The 27133-nt window shown below is 39.8% G+C and overlaps 1 protein-coding gene across 1 annotated transcript in view; it reads right to left on the bottom strand.

The window, feature by feature from the left end:
• The window catches only part of Arhgef38 (Rho guanine nucleotide exchange factor 38), a 106484-nt gene that overhangs the window by 56463 nt on the left and 22888 nt on the right, over positions 1-27133 (bottom strand). The window contains exon 2 of the mRNA XM_051185421.1: positions 20128-20315. Coding sequence (XP_051041378.1) covers positions 20128-20315 — 188 coding nt within the window. The remainder of the gene's footprint in view (positions 1-20127; positions 20316-27133) is intronic.

The following is a 27133-nucleotide window of genomic DNA, read 5'->3' as shown; positions in this document are numbered from 1 at the left end:
AAGCTTATTACATATATTATAAATGTTAGAGGATATAATTATTAGTTTTCTGTCTTGCTGTCAAAACTGAGGTTTCTCAATATATCTGCCTTTCTAAGTTATTCTAATGCCCTAGTATGTTTAATATAGTGCTGTGTGGTGCACACAATATTTCAATAAAGATTTGACCATTTAAATTGAGTTTCTACAATTACAAGCTACTTTTATAGAGGCTTGTAAATAGGCTTTTCATCATTCCACTTGACTCTGAGTAACAAAATAGGTGAATGTCAAAAACAGCTCAAGAAAAAATAATGAAAATCTAATTTGGTTCTTCAAAAATATCATATTAAGTAAATATTTTATAATGTCCTACTTGACAGGCAAACTGTGGTGCTTAGTTTGGCTGTTTGTATTATGTGGGAAATTTACTGACATAACCAAAACTCCTCCTTAGTTTACATTTGGCAAGTGTCTATTTATTCTTTTCTGTTTAATAACAAACACTTGAAATGGGTGACTCAGTTTAAATCAAACAAGTCATGAGGAAGAGCAGCTAAGCATTTACAAACTCCAACCAAAGCCTGGAGAAACTTCTAGAAGCAGACCCTTGAAAAGTGTTATTTGCATAGAAGTTGTTCATATGCCTTGCAGAAAAGTAAGGATATGTGGGCAACAGAAGCAAATACAATCTCTCGTCATTCACCACACAGTAACCACTGATATTTTTAGGTATATGCTTCAGAACTCTGTGCGGGGAGGGATGGAGGTAGGGTGGCTGCTGGTGCATGTCTGTTCAAAGCAAGCATACAGTTCAATTGGTTTTTAAAACCTTCAAACTTCACATAACATTGTTTCCTGCCATAACTTCTCTCATTTGCACTGTTGGATGGGAAGATAATGTTGGAAGCATTGTGATCTTCTGTTGGGGAATATTTAACTATGCAAAGGTATGTTGCATTTGTTTGTCTATGTAAATGTGGCTGTATCTGTTTAATTATGTAAATATGTATTGCTGTTTTACCTTGCCTGCCTAAGGCATCTGATTGGTCTAATAGAAAGCTGGACAGCCAATACAAGGGAGGAGATATAGGTGGAGGTTCCAGGCAGGGAGAGTAAGTAGGAAGAGGAATTTAAGAGGAGAAAGAAGAGACGATAGGGAGACACCAGGGGTCAGCCAGACATGGAGGAAGCAGGAGAGTGAGACATATGTAATGAAAGAAAAGTAAAAAGCTTTGAGGCAAAATGTAGATGAATAGAAACAGGTTAAATCAAGTTAACAATGCTAGTGGGACAAGCCTAAGCTAAGGCCAAGTATTCATAATTAATAATGAGTTTCTGTGTCTTTATTTGGAAACTGGTTGGCAGCCCGAAGAAAAGTCCAACTACAGCCTTCTCTGTCAAGTTGCCATTTTTTGCTAATGTAAGTAGATTTTCTGGATTAGTCCTTGTTCAGTTTTATGATTATTTCCTTCTGATACAGTTCATAACTATAATGACTGAGTTTAGGTTACTAATATTTGCAGGGATTCTAATGAGTTCTTGGGGGTGGGGTGGAGAAAGGACTCAGCAGTACTTGCTGTATAGTCAGTCACAAGAACCAGAGTTCAGACCTCAACACACACAGGATAACATGAGTGTTCCACAAAAGCCTGTAACTCCAGCTCCACTGGTGCAGAGACAGGGGGATCGTTTGGCCTTGGAGCTTCCAGTCTAGCTCAGCGACGACAACAAATATATGAGCCTAGGCTCAGGGAAAGACCCTGACTCAAAGAAACAGGAAGAGAGTGACACAGATGATGATAAATACCCTTCTGGACTCTGCATGGGGACATAGGCACACATACCCATACCCATACACATACACTTCCATACACAGACCCAAATTGATTAATTAATTAGTTAATCTTTTTAAAAACAAGTTTAACATGTCATGAATATTTCTTAATGATCAGTTATTGCAACCCTGATCTCAGTTTCTATTTTAGTCTTTTGATTTTATTTTCACAATCATGACACTTCAGATTCCCAGATACACACACATGATGTATACACAATACCTCTAGAACATAAAAGAAAGTAAGCAACATCCTAGGAACATTTTAATGCTTCTATTTGGAGCAATTTGGCAATAAACACAGAGCCAAGTAGAGTTCAATTTGGACTTTTCCCACTTATCCCAGCCATTACTATTACTATTCAAATAGGGTAGTTCTGACTTAACCTAACACATCTTTGATCCCATGCCCTTCCCTAAAGAAGTTCCAGGGACTGACTTGTAGTGATTCCTGGATGCGTGCATACATTAGCACATTCTAATCAACTCAGTAGCTCTTCAAGTCCCATGATGTTTCAACAGAAGTAAGTGTACTGGGAGAGGGACAGGGCAGGAGATACATGATATACGGACTTGAGAAGCAGAACTCCAGGGTGACATTCTGAGTAGAAAGAACTAGCTCTTAGTTAGGAGGAAGAAACGTAGGAGGGGGATGTTTACAGAACACAAATCGCAGTGAGTGGGAAAGAGGATGCTGGCATGAAGCCCTGGCAAGCACTGTGCTTGGATGATTCTCTAATTACTGTAGCATTTACTTAGACAGTTGGCTTCTAGATTACAAAGCCTTTTGGGGGTAAACTAGCCATTATTTCATCGGGTTTCTCAAAACTGCTGATTTGTATGTGTGAAATTTCTTTCAGAGAAACTAGATTCTGAATGGCTAATTAAGTCATGCAATGAGCTGAGTCAGTATCACAGCTAGACAACAAGCTTTTAAACCAGTCTTGTAGCTAAGCAGCCAAGTTACCCAACAACCAGCAGAAGTACTCTGGGACAGAAGTTCAGAATTGGATAGACTGACATAGAGCAGAAAAAAGGACACTCTGGGGGAAATCTCAGGGAAGGAGGAAGAATGGAGCCAGCAAGTGATAAAAAACTTGATCAGGGACCAGTCAAATTTGAGGGGTCCAGAGAGAAGAAGCCCACTCCAGATTCCTTCACTAATAGCATGAAATCAAAGTGTTTGCAGTGATAGTCTTGGGTGTGGGGATGGGGGTTGCCTGAGCAACTGGAAGGATGGAGCTGCCATTTACTGAGCTGAAATAGACTGCAAAGCCAGTGTGTACTGACAAAAGTGAACAGTGGAAACTGGGCAATTTATAAAGAACAGACATATATGTATTACAGTTCTAGAGTGTGGGAAATTCATGATCAAGAGGCTGGCGATGATATCATTCCTCTGTCATCCTGTGTAAGAACAGTGGAAGAGAAGAAGAAAGTGCATGAAAGAGAGGTTTAAACTAGTTTCTTAAGTATCCTCCCCCTTCAATAACAACATAAATCACACCCAAAAAGCAGAGCCCCTGGTAATGAATGGCCTGTCCTAATATGGTTGCATTGAGAATTAACTGTCCAACATGACTTCAGGGAATGTATGTAACTGGAGAAGGTTGATGTGTTCAAGGGAGCCAGGAAACTAATTAGGAGCATTTTGAATTTGAGATGCCTTGTAGTCACCAAGTAGTGATTTGAGCAAGGGGGCAGATAAACAGTACAGGACTTCAGGTCCACAGCAAGGCTGAGGCTTGCCAACCATCCGGACACCACTGGGAATTACAGCCATGGGACCAGATCAGATGTTCCACGGATGGCTGTGGACTAAGAAAACCAATCTTGGCCCTGAACTGCTCTAGTGTTCAGAGATGAGGTCAAGCCACAGAGATGGGGGCAGCAGCAGTGTGTGGTTTCTGCCAATGCAGCAAATAGGTCAGGGAAGCAAGCACATCCTCTGCTAATGTCTAAGGCAATCATTTGCTGTATAATTAATTAGCATAACTAATCATGAACTGCCTTCAGTTATTACCATTTCTAATGTCATCTTGAAATACGTTGATAATTGCTCTTTGTGCATCTATGTGCTTAGGAGGCATTTTCTTGCCCTCTTCTACACTCTTCTAGGGCGGGAATGTATTCACATGGTCTCAATGCAGAATGCAGTATCGGGCATTAGGTGCACTGGGGTCTTGACAAACATTAACCATCTAGTTTGTATCCAGGGCCAAGTCAGTCTGTCTGGAAGGGATGTGTCCCTTCTCTGAACTCCAACTGTACCTATCAATCACTGTCTTGCTTTACAACTTCTCATAACTGTAAGAAACCTATCACCTCTAATGACTGGTTCTAAGGAGACTTTGTATAACAGGAATTGAATTTCGTATGAGTTTGTATATTTCCATGACATAAAATTCATTAATCCATGAAGTCATTAACCCTGTCTGTGCCTAAAGTGCTGACTGAAAGTCTTTACTCACAAAAACTTATTTTTCCAGTATGTTTTTCCTATATGACCTCTGGTATTTTTGTTCGTTTGTTTGTTTGGGTTTTTTTTTTTTTTTGTACTGGCAACTGAACTCAAGGCTTTATTTATGCCTAGCAAATGCTCTACTGTTGAGGTATATTTTTCTCAGATTTCTATTTAATGTAATAGCCCAGATTCATATCTTTTCTGCTCTCTTACTTCCTGGATATACTTTGTTTCTGTGTAATCATCCTGCCTTTGAGCTCTGTGTTCACTATAGTCTATGAGGTCTTGTGATGGAGGAGTTTGGCCTCAGGAATGACTGAACTTTAAAAGGAAGAAGATGGAATAGAAGGGGAAAGTGATAGGAAGAAGTGCATTGATCTTTTCATAATGCAAAAGGGTTTCTGGGATTCGATTCATATCCTCAGAGATACAGAAGATACATTGGAAGAGATACAATGAGGGATTATTATACACTATGATGTTTCTTCTACATAAGCTAATGTGCATCTGTGTGTTTAAAAGCTTATTTCAATATCTCTAAAATCACAGTAAAAATAGTCAGAAAACTTGAAATAATGAACAAAGTAAAAAACAGAAAGAAATTATCCTTCCATGTAAAATACACACATTTAAAAGGATGATTTAAAATGAATGAACGGGAGGGAGCCAGTGAAAGTAAGAGTATTAGATTTTAATTAAGCTTTTCATTTAGACATAATTATAGATGTGCATACAATTGTAAGAAGTAATACAACAGGATCTCATATGCCTTTTCTTGGTTTCCCATAATGGCAATGGTTAGCAAAACTACAGTTCTAGAGCACTGGGTTTTCATGAGGTGGGATAGGATACGTTTTGACTGATGTGTAATGATTAGACAGTTAAGACCTGTCTAAAATACTCAACTAAACCATTCCACTTAGTTCAGCGTGGTCTCATAGAAGAAATGAGACTTTGGAAGTTGGCAACAACTAGAGAAGACAATTTGGACAAAAGTTTTCCCCATGAAATAGAAGTTCACGGCCAAGCATTTACCCATTTACATGGTTCCCCTATTAATTATACAGACTAAATTTAGCAAACAGCTTTGCGGAGCCTAATTATCTGTCTGCCTTCTATGTGTCACCCAACTAACTGGGAAAGCTAAGTATGTTTTGATCATTACTAGATAAAATATTTCCACTTGCTTTTTAACCCCATATTTCCGCGAGCTCTCATAATAGTAATTTTGTCCTTTGTCCTACAACAGCAGCCAGATTGCCTTATGTTTCAAACTCTGAATTCTTGTTATGACTGAGCAGCTGAGCTAGGGAGAGAGGTAAGGAGGGGACCAGAAAGAACTAAGAGTTATTTCAGGTATGCATCCAAGCAGGCACTCTGAAACAACACACCAAGCCAGCTCTGCCATATGGCCACAGTGCATTGTAATGCTTCTGTCGTTCATGCAGAAAGACAGCCAGGACTGAAATACACAGTCACAACCTAACACTGAAGGTTATGACAAGCCTCGGAGGTGCTCGGGCCAGTGGAGAGGCTTGGAAAAAGGCAGCAGGTAGTAGATTTCCAGAACATGTATTGAAGCTCTTACTATTCTTCATATTGGGTGCAGTTTACTGTGGTGAGGAAGGGGCCATTAAAAGCCACAACCATCTCAAAGGGGATATAAAAGCTTGTCACTGAACTAAAACATAACAAGCATAGACTGGAATTCATAGGAAACCATCAGGACCATGTCAGTCCTTTTTATATAAAACTCCTGTTGTCCTGTATTTAAATGTTTCCATTACTACAGAGAATATTTGATCTACATCATGCTTTCACAGAGTTGATGGGCTCTTCTCACACAACCAATCCCTGTTAGGAAACAACAGCTTCACTTGGCAGAGACAGGAAGCCGACTTCTCTGGATCCTGTAGGCCTTCCCTCCATCGTCCTTAGCAATAGGACCGAGTAGAGCTGCGTTTCTCTCTCCCTCTTCCATGCTCCCCTGTCACAGGGGGCTGTCATTCAGTTTGGACTGCGGACATGCACGGTAGGACATGAATATAGTGTGTTCCACTGAACACCTACTAGACCTAGTCTCTGCCATTTGGGACGTAAAATACCAGACTGCCAACCAACCCAGGTGTTTCAACATCATTATAAATTGGGACCTGAGTTTAGAGAATATGAACATGATTTTTAAAATTAAAATTCCTTACTAAATTACAGAGAACCATTTTTTTTTTCACTCAGCATGTGTTGTGTAAGACAGGAACTAATAGGAATATAGTCTTTATAAGAAAAAGATGCCAGTTGGTATCTATACTACATATTCAAACTTCAGAAAATGTTTGTAGATGTTTGTGCTAAGATAATAAGCCAAAACATTTATCATGGTTATTTCTGAGCAGGAGGACTAGAGATGAGTTATTATAAACTCCTCGTTTTCTTTTCTTTTTGGATGTGTGTGTGTGTATGTGTGTGTGTGTGTGTGTGTGTGTGTGTTTATATGGGCATGTGCATGAGTGTGTGCATATGTGGTCACTTGTGTGAGCAGGTGTGGAGGCCAGATGTTGATGCTGAGCATCTTCCTCTCTTGGCCACCACATGGTCTTTGAAACAGGTTTTCTCATTGAATCTTGAACTCACAGACTGGCTACAATGACTGGCCACTTCAACTACCTTCCTTGTCCCTTCCAGCATAGCTGGGGTTGAATTTGAAGTCAGTTTTAATGTGGGTACGAGAGTCCTCATGCTTGCATGGCAAGCGCCTTACCAAGTGAGTCATCTCCCCAGCTCCCTCTCCTAATATTTTTCTAATAAATTTTATTTACAAAGCTGTTGCCACGTAGTATATGCGAAATTGAACAGAAGACTCCAATGAGCTCAGGTAAGCATGACATTAGAGATTATTTTTCTCCCCTCTTTCCAGGAAACATACTATTCCAAGCATAAGGCACATGGTCAGGCAAAGGCAAGGGAAATATGCATACCCTTGCAAGGGTGGAAAGGAACTGTAGCTGACTTTCCTTTAGGGCAGTGCTTCTCAACCTTCTTAATGGTGCAACCATTACTATAGTTCCTCATGTCATGGGGACCCAGACCGTAAAGTTATTTTCATTGCTACATCATGAATATAATTTTGATAGTTATTAACTGTAATGTAAACATCTGTGTTTTCAGATGGTCTTAGGCAGCCCCTGTGAATGGATCACTCGACCCCAAAGGGTTGTGACCCACAGCTTGAAAATTGATGCTCTAGAAAAGGATATTAAATAGTTGATATCTGGCATTAGGCCCCTTGAAGCCTATAATACTTTTATAACATGTGAGTATAAGAAATTGAACAATAAATATAAACAAAAATAAAGATGTGTACTCAAATTCTTCTATTATTTCCTGCCATCTTTTGTCCTTTCCTTACACATAGAAAAAAAAAGTCCATTGTTGATGTGGCTTGTTCTGGTTTGATTTAGTTTGATTTACTGCCAAAACCCATACAGATTCTCCTCTTGTTGAGATAATAACTAGACCTGTTTTCCATTAAATATTTCAATATTGACTGTTGTGGGTACTTTCCCCTTCTTGACAACCTATAACAATGCTGCTTAGGGAAATGTGGCCTGCTTTCAAGTCACTGAAGACCTGTGCCAGAAATCCCTAAAGCCGAGTCTAAAATTTAACATCATGACTATCTTAAGAAGCTAAATTTACTCACTGACTTGTAAACCATTCACTGAACTAACTAAACTAGGCAATGCCGAGCTTCCCTGGGTTTTCCCATCTTCTGTCAATCTTCACCTACGTAAAATGTTTGTGGGGTTTTTTTTTTTTTTTTTTCTGTCAGTGGTCTGAATTTTCATGGAGAAAAGATGCTGGATTAGGTGACTTTCTAATATTACCCAAGCCTAACACACACACACACACACACACACACACACACGTCAGGTTCAACTAAACATCATTTACCTCAGACTGAACTACAATGTTCTCCTGGTGACCTGAGAGTCATGTGTTCATTTACATACTTTGGCAATAATGATAGCAGGTGGTTAGTGAGCACAGTCCAACAGATAAGATATGAGTTAATGAAATGGAAGAGTCAATAAGTTAATGAACTGGCAGCATCCTTTAGCTACTTCTACACTCAAAAATTAAAACTTTGGGAAGTGGAGGACTGTAGTGAGGTAGTCCTTCTGTAGCACTGACCACGCCCATTGGGGGGTGGAGCTATGGGCGGAGGTGACCTGAGGAAGGAGGTCGGAGGGGGCCAGGAAGGCGCTCTCTTTCTGGAGTGACTCGGACAGGAGAGGATCGGGTTGAATTTCCTGGTGTTCATCTGTCTAGGTTGTAAGTTATTTCTCCCTGAATAAACATCTATTCGGCTTATTTGTTTATCCTGATCCTTATTTACCGCAATATCTGGTGTCAGAAGCGGGATTTACCTGGGTTTTGCCCCCAGGCGGCAGAAGCCGCCCCCCTCCCCCACCTTCCCCAACGGGCAGGGTTTAACCAGGTGGACTCACCACAGCTTTGGGACATTTGCCTCTTCCTTACTGCAAAGGAGATCTTTGCCGCTAAAGCAGACCTGAGAAGGCACTTACCGCTTAACATTTTTTGCCCATTTCCGCACGGGACTTTGCATTCGCGCAGAGCCTCTTGGCGGCACCCGCCCGGCGGCACCCGCCCGGCGGCACCCGCCCGGCTTGCACGCGTTTCGTCTTGTGTTACAAGTAACTCCAAAAGTCCCCTTTTAACAAAATTCTGCTTGCCATAGTTTGTTAAGAACTTTTTACAGGAACCGGGATCAGACGAGCCTGGGCGGCTAGGCACTATTTGATGACACACCTCCAGGCGTAGCTACCACAAGCTGAGATATACAACTAAAAGCATCAAAGTTCCAGGACAGCAGAATTACACCTAAGGTAATTGTAACATCCTTTGCAATTTAAGCTGATATAAAATCTGAGATAAATTGTTCTATAACTATGGCAGATAATTTTACTATGCAGAACTTTAGGAATTATTTTACTTCATATGTAGAAGGGATTTTAGCAGAAGAAACTTATGACTGGACCAATATATACTTTTATTTTGTAATAGCAATGGGTTTCATCATTAACATGATATTCTTAAAGAAATGGTTTGAGATTACAGCAAACAATAAGGAACTTGTACACACCATGGGAGACTTAGTAACAAAGATTCGAAACATTGAAAATGATAGAATTCAAAGCATAGAGACAAGGATTCAAAACATTGAAAATGATGGAATTCAAAACATAGAGACAAAGATTCGAAACATTGAAAATGATAGAATTCAAAGCATAGAGACAAGGATTCAAAACATTGAAAATGATGGAATTCAAAACATAGAGACAAAGATTCGAAACTTTGAAAATGATAGAATTCAAAGCATAGAAAATATAGAAAGAAAGATTCAGAATATTGAAGATGGCGTTGGCGAGCTGAAAGGTATAATTTGTTTAACGTCAGATACTTCAATAACCAGAACAGAAACAATGCAATGCATTAACAAACTAGCAGAAACAGCCCACTCCTGGTCGGAGGAAGCTACTAATAAGTTTAAAAAACTGGAACATCAGATAGAAAGACTAGATGACAGAATCTCTTCCATGTCTGAGGATAATGGCAAGCTAGCAGATAGAACATTGTTTCTGGAAGGCAGTTTACACGCCATTCAGATAATATCTAAGGATGATAAGATTAAAAACATGGAATCATTTGTAGTTGGAGAAAGTAAGAAACTGACTGATACAATGAAGTCTCTAGAAAGTTATTTGATTCAAGAAGTTCAGACACTCAAAGAAACAATGGTGAATAGATTTCAGGCTTTAGAAGACCTTCAGTCTGATACATCAGAAGAAGAACTACAGGTAACAGGGCATGAAAAAGATTTAAAATTTTCCACACCATTTAGGGTCAGGGGAGCTTTCCCTGTATCTATTCATGAAAAGCCAGCAACGAAGAAACATCCAAAAGGTGTCGTTGCATATCAGTGGGAACCAATACGTATGAAAGATTTAAAAGGTATAAAGGAAGCAGTAGTCTCTTATGGCATGCACTCACCTTATGTGAAGCAATTAGTAGAATCATGGGCATGGAATAACAAGGTAACCCCTAAGGATTGGGATCAATTAATATCAGCTGTCCTTGAAAGCGCCTCTCAAATAGAATGGAGGGCTTTATGGAGAGAGGAAGCAAAAGCTCTTGAACTTCAGGGCTTAAAGAAAGGGTATAAAGCTCCCCAAGATAAAATTCTTGGTGAGGGTCTCTATGCTGACCCAGAAACCCAAGCTGCCTATGATGAACACATCTTGTCTCTATGCAGTACAGCAGCTTTGAATGCTTGGGATAAGGTTCATGAATTAGGAGAGAGGATAGAACCCTATACCAAGATAAAGCAAGGACCTAGAGAACGTTTTAGTATCTTTCTAGAAAGATTATCTAGGGCAGTACAATTAGAGATAGCAGACATAGATGCTAGGCGAATACTCATAGAATCTTTAGCTTATACGAATGCGAATCCTCAATGCAAACAGGTGCTTTGGCCTTTAAAAATGCGATCAGCACCCTTGGATGAATGGGTCCTATATACAGGCAACATTGAGTATAATGACAATAAGACTGAAGCATGGATAGGAGAAGCCATATCTAAAGGTCAGAGAAGATATCAAGATAACAGAGTTCCTTACTATGGTGACTTAGAAGCTTGGGTAGGAGAAGCCATCCCCAAAGGTTTGAAAAGATATCATAATGTCAGATGTTATAACTGTGGTAAGATAGGACATCTAAAAAGAAATTGTAGGCAAAGCTTCCCTAGAAGTAACACCCCCAGGAATGAATCAAACAGAAGGCCTCAGCCTCCTGGGTTATGTAGAAGGTGTGGCAAAGGCAGACACTGGACAAATGAGTGTAGATCGACCAGAGACAAGCAAGGAAACCCTTTACCATCGGGAAACTCCTTGGGGGCCTCTCGAAGGCCCCCACATCACAGGTGGTTCGAACATTCCCAGTCACAGTGGAAGACAATCTCCCACAGGACAATTAGAAAATTCTGTGCCTATTATAAAAACTCATACTGCTCTGGATGACGAACTAGTGACGGAAGTTGAATCAAACATGACAGAAGGAAATGAAAAACGTATATTTTGGCAAACTGCTATAAATAGTCATAGGCCTAGATTGATAGTTAAGATGAATAATAGACTGTTTGAGGGTCTGCTGGACACAGGAGCTGATGTAACTATCATATCTAATAAATCTTGGCCTCAAAGATGGCCCCTGCATGAGGTAAATGTTCAATTCTTAGGGATTGGAACCCTGGCTCAGGTAAAACAAAGCACGAGATGGATTGACTGTATAGGACCAGAAGGACAGAGAGGGAGGTTGAGACCATATGTGGCTGATGTAGTGATAAATTTATGGGGTCGTGATCTATTACAGCAATGGAATACACAGATTAACATTCCTCCTGTATTAGATAGGAACCATAGACGACCTCATGATTGTGGAAAGAATACTGTTAAGTACTATACAAGACAGAGACCAAATATCCAGGCAGTACAAAAACAAAATACAAATGCTGAACAAACAGAGGAACCAAAAGCCCTACCTTTAAAATGGCTAACAGAGGAACCTGTCTGGGTAGGACAATGGCCTATGACCTCTGAGAAGTTAGAAGCTTTAGAAAGCCTGGTTCAGGAACAGCTAAATGCTGGACATATTGAGGAATCAACCAGCCCTTGGAATTCTCCTGTATTTGTGATCAAAAAGAAATCTGGTAAATGGAGAATGCTTACAGACCTGAGAGCCATCAATAAAGTTATCCAGCCAATGGGCTCTCTACAGCCTGGAATGCCCTTGCCTTCTTTGATACCCAAAGAATGGCCTATTATAGTTATTGATTTAAAGGATTGCTTCTTCACTATACCTTTACAAGAACAAGACAAAGAGAAATTTGCCTTCACGGTACCTAATTATAACAATTCTCAACCGGTGAAGAGATATCAATGGAAGGTTTTGCCACAGGGAATGCTAAATAGCCCCACCCTGTGCCAATATTTCGTACAAAAACCGTTAGAAATAATTCGTGAAACAGTTTCCACAATCCATAATCTATCATTACATGGATGATATATTGTTAGCTGACTCTAAAGGAGAAATATTAGAAAAAATGTTTGAGAAAGTAAAGGAAGTTTTACCTCGCTGGGGATTACAAATTGCACCTGAAAAAATACAAAAAGGAGAGTCTATCAACTACTTAGGATATAAAATAGGTCTACAGAAAATTAGACCACAAAAAGTACAGATCAGAAGAGATCGCTACCAGACTCTTAATGATCTTCAAAAATTACTAGGAGAGATTTCTCAACTGCAAACCATAATTGGAGTAGAAGGGCATGATTTGAAAAACTTGAAAATGGCCCTAAAAGGAGATAAGGACTTGAATAGTCCACGAATACTATCAGCTGAAGCTGAGAAGGAATTAGAATGGGTAGAAAAGAGGATACTAGAAGCACATGTGGACCGTGTGGATCCAAACCTAGACTGTATTCTGGTTATATTACCATCTAGAGAATATCCTTCAGGGATTTTGATGCAGAGAGAAGATATCATATTAGAATGGATATTCCTACCACATAAACAGAATAAAAAACTGAAAACATATATAGAAAAGATCTCTGACTTGATTATAAAAGGTAAATTAAGACTTCGTCAGCTAATAGGAAGGGACCCAGCAGAAATTATAGTACCTTTAACTAATGAGGAAATTTCTTCCTTATGGAAAGATAACGAATATTGGCAGAGAGCTTGCAGTAACTTTTTGGGAACAATTAGCAACAACTATCCCAAAACTGAGAGAATCAAATTCATAAAGAAAACGATTTGGATTCTTCCACGCATTGTAAGAAAAACACCTATTTCTGGAGTTCATACATTCTACACTGATGCAAATAAATCAGGTAAGGCAGGATATAAATCAGGAAATATTAGCAAAGTGGTTCAAAGCCCTTACAATTCTGTACAAAAGGCAGAATTGTATGCCATTCTCATGGTACTTATGGATTTTAAAGAACCCCTCAATATAGTTACTGACTCTCAATACGCAGAGAGAGTCGTTTTACACATTGAGACTGCAGAATTTATTCCTGACAATACAGAATTAACTTCATTGTTTATACAGTTACAAGATACTATCAGAAAGAGGACTCATCCTATATATATAACACACATCAGATCCCATACGGGTCTGCCAGGTCCTCTAGCACAAGGCAATGATGAAATTGATCGTTTATTGATAGGAAGTGTGCTAGAAGCCTCAGAGTTTCATAAGAAACACCACGTGAACAGTAAAAGGTTTAAAAAAGGATTTTTCTATCACTTGGGAACAAGCCAAGGAAATAGTAAGGAAATGTCCTACTTGCTCATTCTATAACCAAACTCCTTTACCACCAGGCAGTAACCCTAAAGGTATAAATAGGAATGAAATATGGCAAATGGATGTGTTTCATTTTGCAGAATTTGGAAAATTAAAATATGTACATCACACTATAGATACATTTTCAGGGTTTCAGTGGGCTGATTCTGTTATAACGCACCTTTTAGAGGTAATGGCCATTATGGGCATACCTGCACAAATAAAAACTGATAATGCTCCAGCATATGTCTCCAGCAAATTGAAAGAGTTTTTTGAGTATTACAAGATAAAGCACATAACTGGTATACCACACAATCCTACAGGACAAGCAGTGGTTGAGAGATCCAATCGTACTTTAAAAGAAATGCTCCATAAACAGGCAGGAGGAACCAAAACACCCAAACACAGATTACATAATGCTTTATTAACATTAAACTTTCTTAATGCTGATGAAAAAGGAAAAACAGCTGCAGAAAGACACTGGACAATAGAAAAAACTTCTGAACTAAATCAGCCAGTGTATTTCAAGGATGTACTGACCTCAGAATGGAAAGCAGGATATGTGTTACGTTGGGGTAGGGGTTTTGCATTTGTATCTACAGGAGAAGAAAAACTATGGATACCATCTAAGTTAATCAAGATCCGAGTTGAACAAGAGAAACATCTTAATGAAGAGAAATGACAAGTCATCCAACAAACTAGGTCCTATGAGGTGTGCGGAGGCCTCTCAAAGGTAGGGGAAGTGTTCTGTTCTTGTTTTTACAGGAAAACAGAGAAAACCTATCATCAAACAGCCAAAAGACACTGAACATGTAGGTGCCTACAGAAGAGAAGACAGCTCTTCAGAAACAATCACTTAAGGAAGCAGAATCTGATATATGGTAAAAAAAAAAAAAAAAAAATATTTAATTGTAGTAAACTATTTCTATATAGAAATCTATTTCTCTCTATTATCTAGTATTCCTGAAGTCCCAAATTTTGTAAACCAATGCTGGCTTTGGAGTTGGATTTGGCTTTCCTTCTCTAAATTCAAGCATGTTGTTAAGATTAAATTCATGGTTTCTGCCTTAAATCAAGAAGCCAATTGGTGTAAGGCAGAAGAAACAAAATCTGGGGACTCATATCTTATGCAATTTTCTCTCTGAAATCCTAATTTTCTCACATACTTTTAATGCTTATTGTTGTCTTTCCCTAATGCATACCTTAAAACTTGAAAATTTTACTTTAATATTGATGTGTAACTTTTCCACAAGGAATAATAACGATTCCTAACAGCAGTCTTTGAACTTTCCGGAAAGAAGATGGGGCCCCACATCATCATTTCCACTTGACTCAACCTGATGCATCGGAACTACAAACATCACCCTAAAACCGGTTTGAGACTGTTTTGCTCGAGACAACTCATGACTAGCTAGCTGTAATGGTGCACCTTTTTATTACACCCTGGCCAATTTCAAATAGAACTACAGTCAAGAATTTTCTGCCACACAGTGACTAACTACATATGTCACAGCCAATTCTATTGAGAAATTTGGTTGCTAAAAATTTTCTTCCTACAGGATCCATTGGAGCAATCATCGTCCCATTTCAGCAGGAAGTAATCTTAATATGACTACGCCCCCTTTCCCTACCCTTGGAAATTTGGGATAATAGTCATCGTCTTTGGGTTGGTTTTAGTTATTTGGGATTGGGTGATGCTTACACTCGGGTTTATCTTTTAGACAGGAATAGGGAATGGTGGGTAAAGGTATGGTTTAGATGGGATATAAGTAGATTAGCCTATTTCCTTGAGAATTTGAGTATGATTGAGATAGTATTTTACAGCTTACATTGTTATGTATTCCTATGTGGTAAGCTATGTAAAATTAAGTTTATATTTTGTTATATTGTGTTAAATGTTTCCACTTATAATATTTATGCACATTATTTTTTTACCATATTCTATGTATGTATACTTTTCTTGTGTTCAAGACATTTTGTATATTGATACAATTTGGGATATTTATCTTGCTGCCCTTTATAGTTCTACCTCTTGTCTTGATACTTATACTCTACCTCTATTTTAGGGATTTACATGTAGGTATATGTAAATAGTTATATTGTTTAAGTATTTGTTCCTGCTTTACTCAGGAAAGTTTTAATCAGTCTTTTTAGCTAAGTTCCCGAGTATTACAGATTATCTTCACTCACATTTCCTGTACCTATGAGATTAGTCAGATATAGATGCTTAATCTTCAATCCTTCATAGACATGCAGAACATGGCATTTAAATGTTTTAATATTAGTACTCCATTGACATGAGACACTGTTGCTCCTGACAGCACCGTGCATTTTCCCGAAATATGTTGGACACTGTTGTTGCTCCTGCTGGAGTTCATTCTCGCCTCAGCTAATGGCCTGTTGGGCATAGAATTGCCCCCACCTTGACCACTGATTTGGACATGCAGTCCTATGTGCTTGCAGGAGACAAATATAGAAGACTGCTTGACCTTGCCAAGTCAGGGTAAGACAGCCATTCTATTTCCCTGCTGTTGTTGTGGTCTGTCAAGTTCTCTTGGCCTTAGCCAAATCTGGGTGTACCAACGTCACTGTGAGACCTAGGGTGACTGTTCAGGTGGCTTGCTGTTTCTGTCCTTGCTGCACCATTTTGGAAGTTGTCCATCCGCATTTCCTGTCTACTCTAGTATTGTTATTTTCCTTCTCAGGTCTTGATGAGGTTGAAGATTAAACTATCACAACTATTATTCTCTCTTCCTAGTTAGATATATTAGGTACTAGACTTACGTTTTCCAGCTTAGGACAACTCTATTGTAAACTCCATTATGCCCTCACCCTAGGACTAGATATGTTGGTCATTTTGTTCTCGATTTTCCTTTTCTTAGAGCACACTTGTTATTCACTGTTTTGTATATAGTTTTGTATTAAGCCTAAATCTTTTCTTTAGACTAAAAGGGGAATTGTAGTGAGGTAGTCCTTCTGTAGCACTGACCACTCCCATTGGGGGGTGGAGCTATGGGCGGAGGTGACCTGAGGAAGGAGGTCGGAGGGGGCCAGGAAGGCGCTCTCTTTCTGGCGTGACTCGGACAGGAGAGGATCGGGTTGAATTTCCTGGTGTTCATCTGTCTAGGTTGTAAGTTATTTCTCCCTGAATAAACATCTATTCGGCTTATTTGTTTATCCTGATCCTTATTTACCGCAATAGAGGACAAGCAAAAATAATGTCAATTACAATGTAGTCAGATATAATACTTACAACAAATAGTATAAAACTGAAGTTCACAGTAAGGAGGGTGAATAGTCATACTTAAGCAAAGAAAACTGTATAGAAAAAAATCCATCAAACTCTGTGGTGATAGCTTGGATGTGCAAGTAAAGCTAGTGGCAGCTCCAGTCTCTGTCCTTCAGACAGACTTTATTTGCACAGCACCACAAAGCTCCAATCCGCTTCATTAGAATAACGAAGCAAATTTGAATAGAGCTGAGACATGATTTGCAGTGTTGTGAGCTGAAGTTGACCACATGTAAGGAAGCATCATAAATGCTTTGTCTTAGTCACCTGCCCTGAGACTGTCTCTAAAAGTACACGGTGAACTGCACACAATCACCCGGGAAGGGACTCCAGCGAAGGGTCGTCTGGATCAGGTTTAGGAAGTGCGGTGCCTGGGAGGGACTGTTTCATTATATATTGAAATGCCCACCGTGGGCAACACCATTCCCTGAGTTTGGCTCCTGGACTGTGTAATTATAGAAAGATGGCTGAGCAGAAATAAGGAGGCATGCCTTTTCTCCCCAGTATGAGATGTGACCAGATACTTCAAGCTCCTGCCTGTATGCTTTTCCCACAATGACCTGGAACTATAAGGTAAAATGAACCCTTTTTCCTGTAAGTCGATTTTTGTCAGGCTATTTTACCGAAGCAACAGAAATAAAAGAAAAAAGAATGACATGAAATGAGCAAAACTCAGAGACCAACCAGGTAATCATCAACTTCCATGACAGATATTTAGTAAATTAGGTCGACTTTGCAGATCATTTCACCACATAAAGCTGACAGAAAGTTGAACTTCACCAGGGCAGGTTTTTGTTTTCCAGGGAAGGAAAGAAAAAGGAAATGGCGACCTGTAGTGAGATATCCACACCTGTTGTACTGACCACACCCGTTGGGGGTGTGGGGACAGTGACCATATTCCAGGAGTGATTGCCATAAAAGCTCAAAAAGCGGAGCCAGGTGTAGGCCTAAGGGACAGGGAGAGATGGCAAGGGCAGTGACTTGGAGCCACCAGTGGAAACTGGAAAGGGACAAGACAAGGTCAGTGACACAGTAAGCTGGAAGAAATCTTGGGTGGTGATCAGTTCTGGGAAGACCCTGGAGCAAGTGGCTGAGATGGAGTTAAAGAGAGATCACTGGGCATGAACAAGGAAGGTACTAGGAAACTCTATTTCTGGAGGTTGCATATACCGGTGGAGGTGGGAATATAATCACTGTTGTTAGTACAACTGAGTAGTAATAGTTTTATTATTGTGGGTAATACTAAGAAACTAAAGCCTGAACCAAATCCATAAACATGCTAGAACAAAAGAAAAGAACAACCCTAACTCTTAACCAAAGTTAGAAGGCGAAAGACAAACTAAGAAAGGTATTGACAACATGTAGGAAGGAAGAAGAATATTCAAAAAGGTGTTATAAAATAATAAGGAAATACATAAACAGTAATTTTATAAAAGCTAAGAATGTGAAAAGGGACTAAATGATAAAGACTAAGGAATATATAGGAAGATTTTCTTTTCAGGAGAATGATACAGAGAAAAGGCCTCACAACCACTAGGAATGAAAATCAGGACTATTGAACTTTGGTTGGCAGTTGACATTAAAAACAAAACAAAATAACAACAGAAAAAAAACAACCTTATTTATTTATTTATTTATTTATTTGTTTGTTTGTTTACTTGAGACAGAGTCTTTCTATATCATTTTGGCTAGCCAAAAGCTTATGTAGACAGGCTGATTGCAAACTCAGAGATCTGCCTGCCTCTGAACGCTGGGATTAGAGGTGTGTGCCACCATGCTTGGCCCTAATACACTTCCTAGCAGTTACATTTCTGAGAACCTATTCTAAGGAGGTCAGCAAACAAGTAAACAAAAACAGATATTTATCTAGGGATCAGTAATAGCAGAAATAAATTTAGAAGTCATGAAAAGACTTGCAATAGTTTGTTGAATGAAAATATATACTTACAAGACTGTATACCTTTCTATGGAAACGTGTGTGTGTGTGTGTGTGTGTGTGTGTGTGTGTGTGTGTGTGTGTGTGTGTATGTGTCTGTCTGTCTGTCTGTGTCTGTGTTTATAAGTTCCCAAATATCTGAAGGTCCCCAACCATGGCCAGTGACTTTCTTTGAGCTGCAATGTGTGTTTGTCCATTTGTTTTCCCCTTATTGTTGAACAGTTTGGATTGTGTACAAGGGCCACTTACAAGTGTGCTGAGATCCTTGTTCCTGTCTCTGCCCTGCCGTGAACTCCTCTTCCCTCCGTTCTCTGCTCAGACGCACACACTAGAAAGGTCTTTTTTTTAAAAAATCTAATCACTGTACCTGGAATGGAGGGACCACCACTCTTTCCATGCCTCAGTCCCTGTCTCTTCAATACCTGGTGTTTTTATCACATCTAACACATTTTCATTTTGTTTATCCGTTTATACCTTGTATGATTTCCTTGCCTGGACTAAAGAGTAAGCCTCACATGGGCTCTGTGCTGAGAGCAGCGCCAATGTCCACATGTTTAATAAGTAAGTGATGGAAATTATTAAATGAAGTGGCTTCCATTCTAAGGTAAACACCTTACAAAATAATTCCCAGAAAATTCTTTTCAGGGGAAAGAATTATTCATTTATAAACACGTGGGATTTTGTTTAGGTCAAGCCCTACCAAAGAGAAACACTAATTCAGGTTAATTTTTATGTTGAATTTTACTTAACCCCATACTTCAAGTGAGCTCTGGAGGGGGGCGGGGCTTATATCATTTCCTCTTTGGAATCCTTGATCATCACTGAATCAAATAACTTGTTCCCAAGACTACTTAAAGCCTACTTCCCAAATTTGTTACCTATTTCAGAGAAATCCGAAAGAAAAACACAGAAAATTCATGCTAGGGGAAAAAAGAAAATCTGTGAATTACCTTCGCATCGAGTTTGTGAATATAGTTTCCTCTCATAAATAGGGAGACAGACAGCACTTCCCTCCTCGATGCCAGAATTAAGGACCCCATGACAACTTCTGTGAACTTAGGACTAGGAACCCCGAGAAAAGTAAACCTGCCACCCCACTGATACTGATGGGTGCGTGGACTTCACAGTTCTGGTGTATGTGTTTAGTACACGAGAGAAAACACTAGGAAGACAAGAGCAATCTCAAGCTTGCGTTCACCTGTTTGTTTCTCAGCGGCTGGACCACTTCTCTGACGCACAGCTCCAGATCCGTCACGTAATCCCTCTCTGTCTGTATCAGCTCCCTGATGATTTTTGCCCGCTTTGCCATCATCTTTCCCATCTGTTGCTCTTCCTCAGGGGTTGGGGTCTCAGCTGAGGAGTGCTCAGTCTGTGGAGTCATCTTTTCTGTTAAACAACAACATGTTCAGGTGAGATGCTCAGCCTGGTTTCTTTTTCCTCATAAACATGCAATGGGAGGCTGCTGTTAGTCAGGCGAAAGCCTTAGGGATCTTCGCAGTGGGTGCTGGGAAGCCCTGTGCCGGTTCCTCACTAGACAGTTATCCTAAAAACAAGATGAAGTAGAGAGAACTCCTTCCACAGTGTCATGAAATGAAGCTCAGATGTCATGGCTTCTGACACATCTTGTTGCTAGAATCTCAGTCTACAAAGTTGACCTTCAGTTAACTTTATTTAAACAACTAAATTTCTCATGGACTATCTTTGATACTGTGTAAATCTTGTTATTTTTTCAATTGTTGAACTAACCTAGTTTTTGTTCATTCATTAATATGTTTGCTTTTTAAGTCACAGTGTTGAAGCATTAAATAAAAGGTGTGTCTCACATGCAGCTAATTATTCATATGGAAAATTAAGGTTAAAAAGTTAAATTTATCAAGGAAAAACTTCTCACAACAATGTAAAACTCTGGAAGCTAAAATTTGTCTGCTGTAAATTCAGACCAGCACCTGAAATTGGAGAAGTCATAGACATCAGGACTCTCTCTCTCTCTCTCTCTCTCTCTCTCTCTCTCTCTCTCTCTCTCTCTCTGTGTGTGTGTGTGTGTGTGTGTGTGTGTGCACACGCATGCACACTTGCATGAATGCATCTGATTCAAGTCTGAAATTTAACTTTCATGTTAGTCTCTGCAGTGGAACACATAATTTTATTTCATTTAAGGTTAATACTATTCTTGTAACTGATATGTGAGAAGCCTTCAATGATAATAAAACAGCCATTGCAAAGGGATCTTGAAAGCTCTGTCCAGAAAATTAAAAGGTACACACCACAATGTATACAAGTGGAAGCAAAGAGAGCTCTTCACCTGACTGGCCACGGAAGGGAAGCTAAGGGGCTCCTGGAAGAGGGTTCCGGAGACGAAACAATGGTCTGCTATAAAGAGGCTTGCCCAAGAAGGTGAGTAGACACTTTAAAAAACAAAGAGCCTTATCTTTCTGCCTGACTAACTCCAGCAATTTAGAAAAGCACACAACCAAACATTTGTGGAGAATGTTGTAAAGGAAACTCCAACATCAGATTGTACTAGAACTGGTAGTCATACTTCTGTCATTAGGGAAACCATGGCTTTTGCAAGTGACATTAAAATGTGATTTTACAAACTTAGGCCATTCCATGTTAAAGAAATAACCTCCAGGGGCTGTGTCAGAAGATAGAATCTACAGAAAGAGAATGAATGTTAGGGTGGGGGTGTTCTGCAGCCATAATCCTGTATTCCAGATTAAAAGGGCACATTATATCCAGTGTTGTTACTGTTAGTTCTATGGGGTATGGGATAGTTCTATGGGATCCCTTCGTGAGGGGTGATATAGCAGTGAGCAGCCATGCACACAGCTGTTGAGAACTTGAAAGGGTTTTTATAGTTGTGGTTTTGTTTTGAGTTTAGGTTGACCCTGAATTCTCTAAGAAGCTGAGGATGACCTGAAACTTGGTTCTCTTGCCTCTGCCTCCTTCCTATGTGCTGGAATTACAAGCATATGCCACCATGCTCAACTTTCAGAGTTATGCAGCACTAGGGATCAAACCCAAGGGTTTACGTGCCAAACAAGCATTCTAATGGCAATATTAGTAGCAGAAACAATAAAGACAGGGACGTAGATTTTAAATACTGTATATATTTAAAAGCATACAGCATTGAGATCACATATATAGGGAAATGACCTGGTGTGACATGTGCTGTGAGACGGTACAGAGAGAGACTGACAAGGTGTAAGGAGTCTTTACTCCAAGGGTGTATAAAATATAGCACAGGAAACCATGCCTCTGACAGAGAGCGCACAACCAGCCCTAACCCTGAGTCCAGCTACTTAGCAGTGTCTTGGAAACTAAACAAGCACGCTTTACAAAATCAATCTAAGACCCTAACACGGACCTTAATTCATCTTTGTCAAGGAAATACCCTAACACATGTCTCTAGACTCCTACCACTTCTAAATGCTAGTCCTCAATTCCACATCAACTTTTTCTCTGTGGGTTCACGCTGCCGCACATTAAAACATACTACAACAGATTGTTCTAAATTTAAAATGACATAGTTTTTTTTTCCTAGTGCTACTTATCAGCAAAAGGACCCTGGGGTCCTTTTGATTGATAGAAGATGTTGGTCAAGACACTCAGTTTCAAAGATGTTTTTTTCAGTAGCAGAAACCTTCTCACAGAATTCAGAGTTGGGCAACCTCCTAGATATCTTTGTTTGTTCTTCTGACTCAAGTTTACTGCAGGAACAAAGGCTCAACTTGCATCATTTTATGGTCAGATCTGCAAACATTTTGATGTTTGCTTGGGTTCTTAAACCAACAGCCTCTCCACAGTGCATTCTCCACACCGAGTTTTGCTTTAACAGGCTCCTTCTCGCCTTTTAAAACATTTTGTGTATTTGATTTTCACCAAGTTTTATATAGGAAGGTGTCTGTAACACAGCACATCCAGCAGCTCCCATCGCAGTCAGCAGGCATCTGTACAACCAACATGCAGCCTAGGCTAAAAGAACATTTAAATTCTTATAATCAGAAATATACCCCTGAGTGTTTAAGGTCTAATGTGTTGTGTCTCTCTGCCATTCTCCACTTCTGTCACTGCAAACATTCTTCTTGGAGCTCTGGTGATGAATTTGAACTATATTTTTTAAAATCAAGCTTAATTATTACTTTTGTGAGCATTCACAGTCAACGATGAAGGTCAGCTGCCAGAGTGCTACAGAATTCAGCAGGAAATTTATGTGGAAGCTCCGTGAAATCTTTAAAACAACCCCCACTCGTGTTAAGGTTCCCCAGATTCGGGGCAGCCATGGATATCTGAGATCTCCAAAGAAATACAGGTGATGAGCATCCCCTAGGCAAAGGAGCCAGGAGATTCTCTATTACGTAGTGTTCATAGAGGTTCTCACCTAAATCACTGGTGTTAGTAAAGTGAAAGCATGAACATGCTCTGCTCTGCCTTTCACTTCCTGTCAGTGCTCAGCACATGGTATGAAATAGCCACACTTTACTGTGCAGGGTCTTTTCTGTTAGTTGTTGTTTTCACCCAAGTGTAAGATAATGTAAGGGTTTGGGATGTCTGTAAAATACTCCCAAATTAAGCTGCAATGTCCTGCATATTCTTTGAATTCTTCACTTATGGATCTTCAATTTGTGATAGGTTTTATTGGTACATAATCCACCCTGTATCCCGACACATGTGGTTCAGCTTTTCACCACCCAAGGCAAATAATTTTATGATTGATGATTTCGTAAGAGAAATGTTTGTTCCTAATGCGGACAGTTCAGATGGGAGAGAAAGAGGAAAAATAAATATAGGGGTCTGTGTGATGACTGACACGCCTTTAGAATCCTGAGAGCTCGCTGGGGTAGGACAATGCATGGTGCCTGGCACTGTATGAATACAAAGGATAGGGAAAGATGTTCAGTGCTAAGTGAGGCTGTGGGATGAGGAACAGAAGGCTTCCTTTGCTGATAGCCAGGTTCTACATACAATTAATAGTGTGTTTGTTGCTGCTAATATTACTACTGCTACTGCTATTTGGAGATAGACTTAAGAAATAATTTTTCAAATTGTAAAGTAATATGTGTTTGTAATAACTACTGCCAAAGGTAAGTGCATAGACTTCAGAGCCAGGACATGTGGGTTCAAACTTGGCCTCTACCGCTTATTAGAGCAGTCATAATCAGCAAACAGTTTATATGTAAAATTCCTCATGTATAAATTAGGATAATGGCAGCAAACTTTGTGTAGCAGTTTTGATATTGAAAATGAATTGATGTTTATTAGACATTTGTAAAGTATAACATATTTACAGCACATGAAAGGTAAATGGTTATTATGATTAGCTGTCTTCTGTTTTGTAGTTGTAATAGGATTTTCACTGTATTAATAGCTGCTTTATAGTTTAGTGTATAACCTCTCACAAAATGTTTTCATGCATGGACAGAATATAATTATAATAGTTAATTTATTTTGTTTTCAACACTAGTAGGCTTACGTGTACCTTTTTTAACCATCTTTTGCACTTTTAAACTGAACTTAATTTTTAAAACAATTTTCTTTAAAAATAGTTTGAATGTATTTATTATTATTATTATTGTGTGAGAGAGAGAGGGGGGGAGGGGGGTAGGTATGCAGTTATAGAGAGGACAACTTTGTGGAACTGATTCTCACCTTTACATGAGTTCCGGGGATAAAGCTCAGGTCAGCACTCTTTTGTGGCAAGTCCTTTACCTGCTGAGCCATCTTTGGGCCCCTTTTGTGCCTTACACAGCCTGCAGTGGGAACCTCTTTGGAAGTGTGTGCATGCTCTTTCAACCGCGGGAGAGTGACTTCACCACATTTGTTGACTGTTCTACCTAACCTTTAGTTTTTAGTGTGTTTGTGTGTGTGTGTGTGTGTGTGTGTGTGTGTGTGTGCTAAAGTCTAGCAAGATTAAAATACTTATCTCTAGGACATATTTTAAATTACGCCCAGCAAGAGGGAACACACTCAGGAGGAAGAGTAAATGAAAGCATCAGAAATAAGCACATTAATATCACGGACCTTCCCCAGCCTTTGCTCTGGGTGAGAGCAGAGAACAAGTTTCCTCTGATAAAACTCTGACTGAATCTTCTGTGGGTTTTGGATCTGAGCATATTGAATGTTTAATTTTTATTAAGCCCTAAAACTGTCCTGGGAACTGGGATACTGCTATTTTAAAACACCAAGTAACGAGTCTCATTTCTCAAGCCACTTCACTTCTAGTGGGGGAGGGACATGCATAGGTGCAATGTATTCTTTAAGATCTTCAAAGGTGATAAGTGACATGGGGGAAATGGAGAGAGCATGGCTGCCAGTAAGAGCCCAGACGGTGTAATGATTTAAAACAAGAGGCCAAGAAGGGTTTAATATTGAGCAAGAATCTGAAAACCCGGAAACACAGGCAAGTGGTTTTTAGCGGAGAAACCAGTTAGTGGAAAGCTGAGGCCCAAATGGGCAAGCTTCATTTAGGATGACGGAGGTCAGTGGCCATGAAAGGAGATTAGAGAGTAGCAGGAAAGGATAACATGGGAGGGACTGTGGTGCCTTGAAAGGGTTTAAAGGACGCACGCACCTACATAGCATAAGACAAAGGCATTAATACATCTTAAATGATTCGAAGCTAAGCACGTACATTAAAATACTGAGGCCAGTCACTCAAATATGTGACATTTCAAAACCTGTGGAGACAAAAGTGGAATGGGAGGGGGAAGTGAGCGATCCAAAGGAAGGAGAGAAACAGACAGGCAGGAACAAGTGTCGAGCAGTCACTCCGATCATGAGAAATCAATAGCAGCAACCAACTGAGAGTTTACAATCCATGCGCGGTCCACACAAGAGAACCAAGCACATGGGAAAGGTAGGCGTGGACTTATTTCGTAAATGCTGCACAAACAGTGGTTGGAAGAAAGACAGCGTGGCTCTTTCTGTACTGGACTCAGTAGACTGCGGGGGAATTGGGGGAGAGGACGAGAATGGGCACGGAATAACGTGAAGGTGTTCTGTTCATCGGGAAGACAGGGAATTCCAGGCTCCATGTGAATATCAAAACATGACATGACCATGAATCAAAATGCCTGAAAACTGCAGAATTAGGCAAACACCCCAGCCATGATCTGTAGCACTGAGAACACAGTGTGGTACCTGCCAGGCCTGCCAGGAAAGAAAACACATGCAAGGAACTCAGACAGACAGGTTCTTTTCAAGGTAAAAGAACAGTGACTTCAGTGAAATTAAGGTAGAAATTAACAAAACTTAGTGGCTAATATGCTTTGGAATTAATATTAAAACTTTAAATTTACTGATTGTGATAGGGAAAAATTAAGATATGGGCCAGAGAATGACTCAGGGGGTAACAAGTCTCATCTTACAAGTTTAATGACCCGATTGTCATTCTCAGAAACTCCATAGAAGTAGAAAGAATGAACCTACTCTACAAAGTTGTTCCTTGACCTCCACATACACTCCTTAATACACACACCTACCTACACAAACATCATACACTACACACGCGCAAGCACACACACACATATGCACGCACACACATGTCACACACTAATAATAAATGTAATTAAAAGTGGAAAAGACATTGCCATTTAAAAGGGCAAATATGTGTTATGTCTAAAGATGAGGAAAATCCTTACATACTAAAGCATGTAGGATCTATTTAAAGTATCACATGCTGAAAATTACTACATTTGTGTATGATAAAAGAAGGAAGGGGCCCTCCCCTTCACTGCCCAACTAGTGTGCCTCTCAGCTGTCATCAGGAAGGACCTTTTGCAGTAAACGGGGACGTATACAGAGACCCTCAGTGGTCACTATACAGTGCTCAGCATCTATATCATATTGTGTGTCCCCAAGCCTCTGGCATCATCACAGAAGAGGAGACAGGAAGACTGTAGGAGCCAGGGGGAGTGGACATCAGGAGTGACACACTACTTTCGGGACATGACAGTGCGGTTGCACACATGAACTCACAGTGTATGCATAAGACCTGCTCAGGATGAAGCCAGACAAAATCCACATATGGATGGGGGGGGGGCTCATGAAGTCCCATCCTGACCTGAATAGCTACTGGCAATTGACAGCCAGTGAGAGAGAGAATTTTAGCTTTATTTCCCCAAAGGCACTATTTGTCAGAGCCAGCTATTATCAATGACCATATTCAGAAATAAAACTTTGAGCTTCAGTAAAATAAAAATGAT

The sequence above is a fragment of the Phodopus roborovskii genome, unplaced genomic scaffold (assembly GCF_943737965.1).
Source record: "Phodopus roborovskii unplaced genomic scaffold, PHOROB, whole genome shotgun sequence".
In the NCBI taxonomy this organism is placed as follows: Eukaryota; Metazoa; Chordata; class Mammalia; order Rodentia; family Cricetidae; genus Phodopus; species Phodopus roborovskii.
This window is presented reverse-complemented; position numbering and strand designations above follow the sequence as displayed.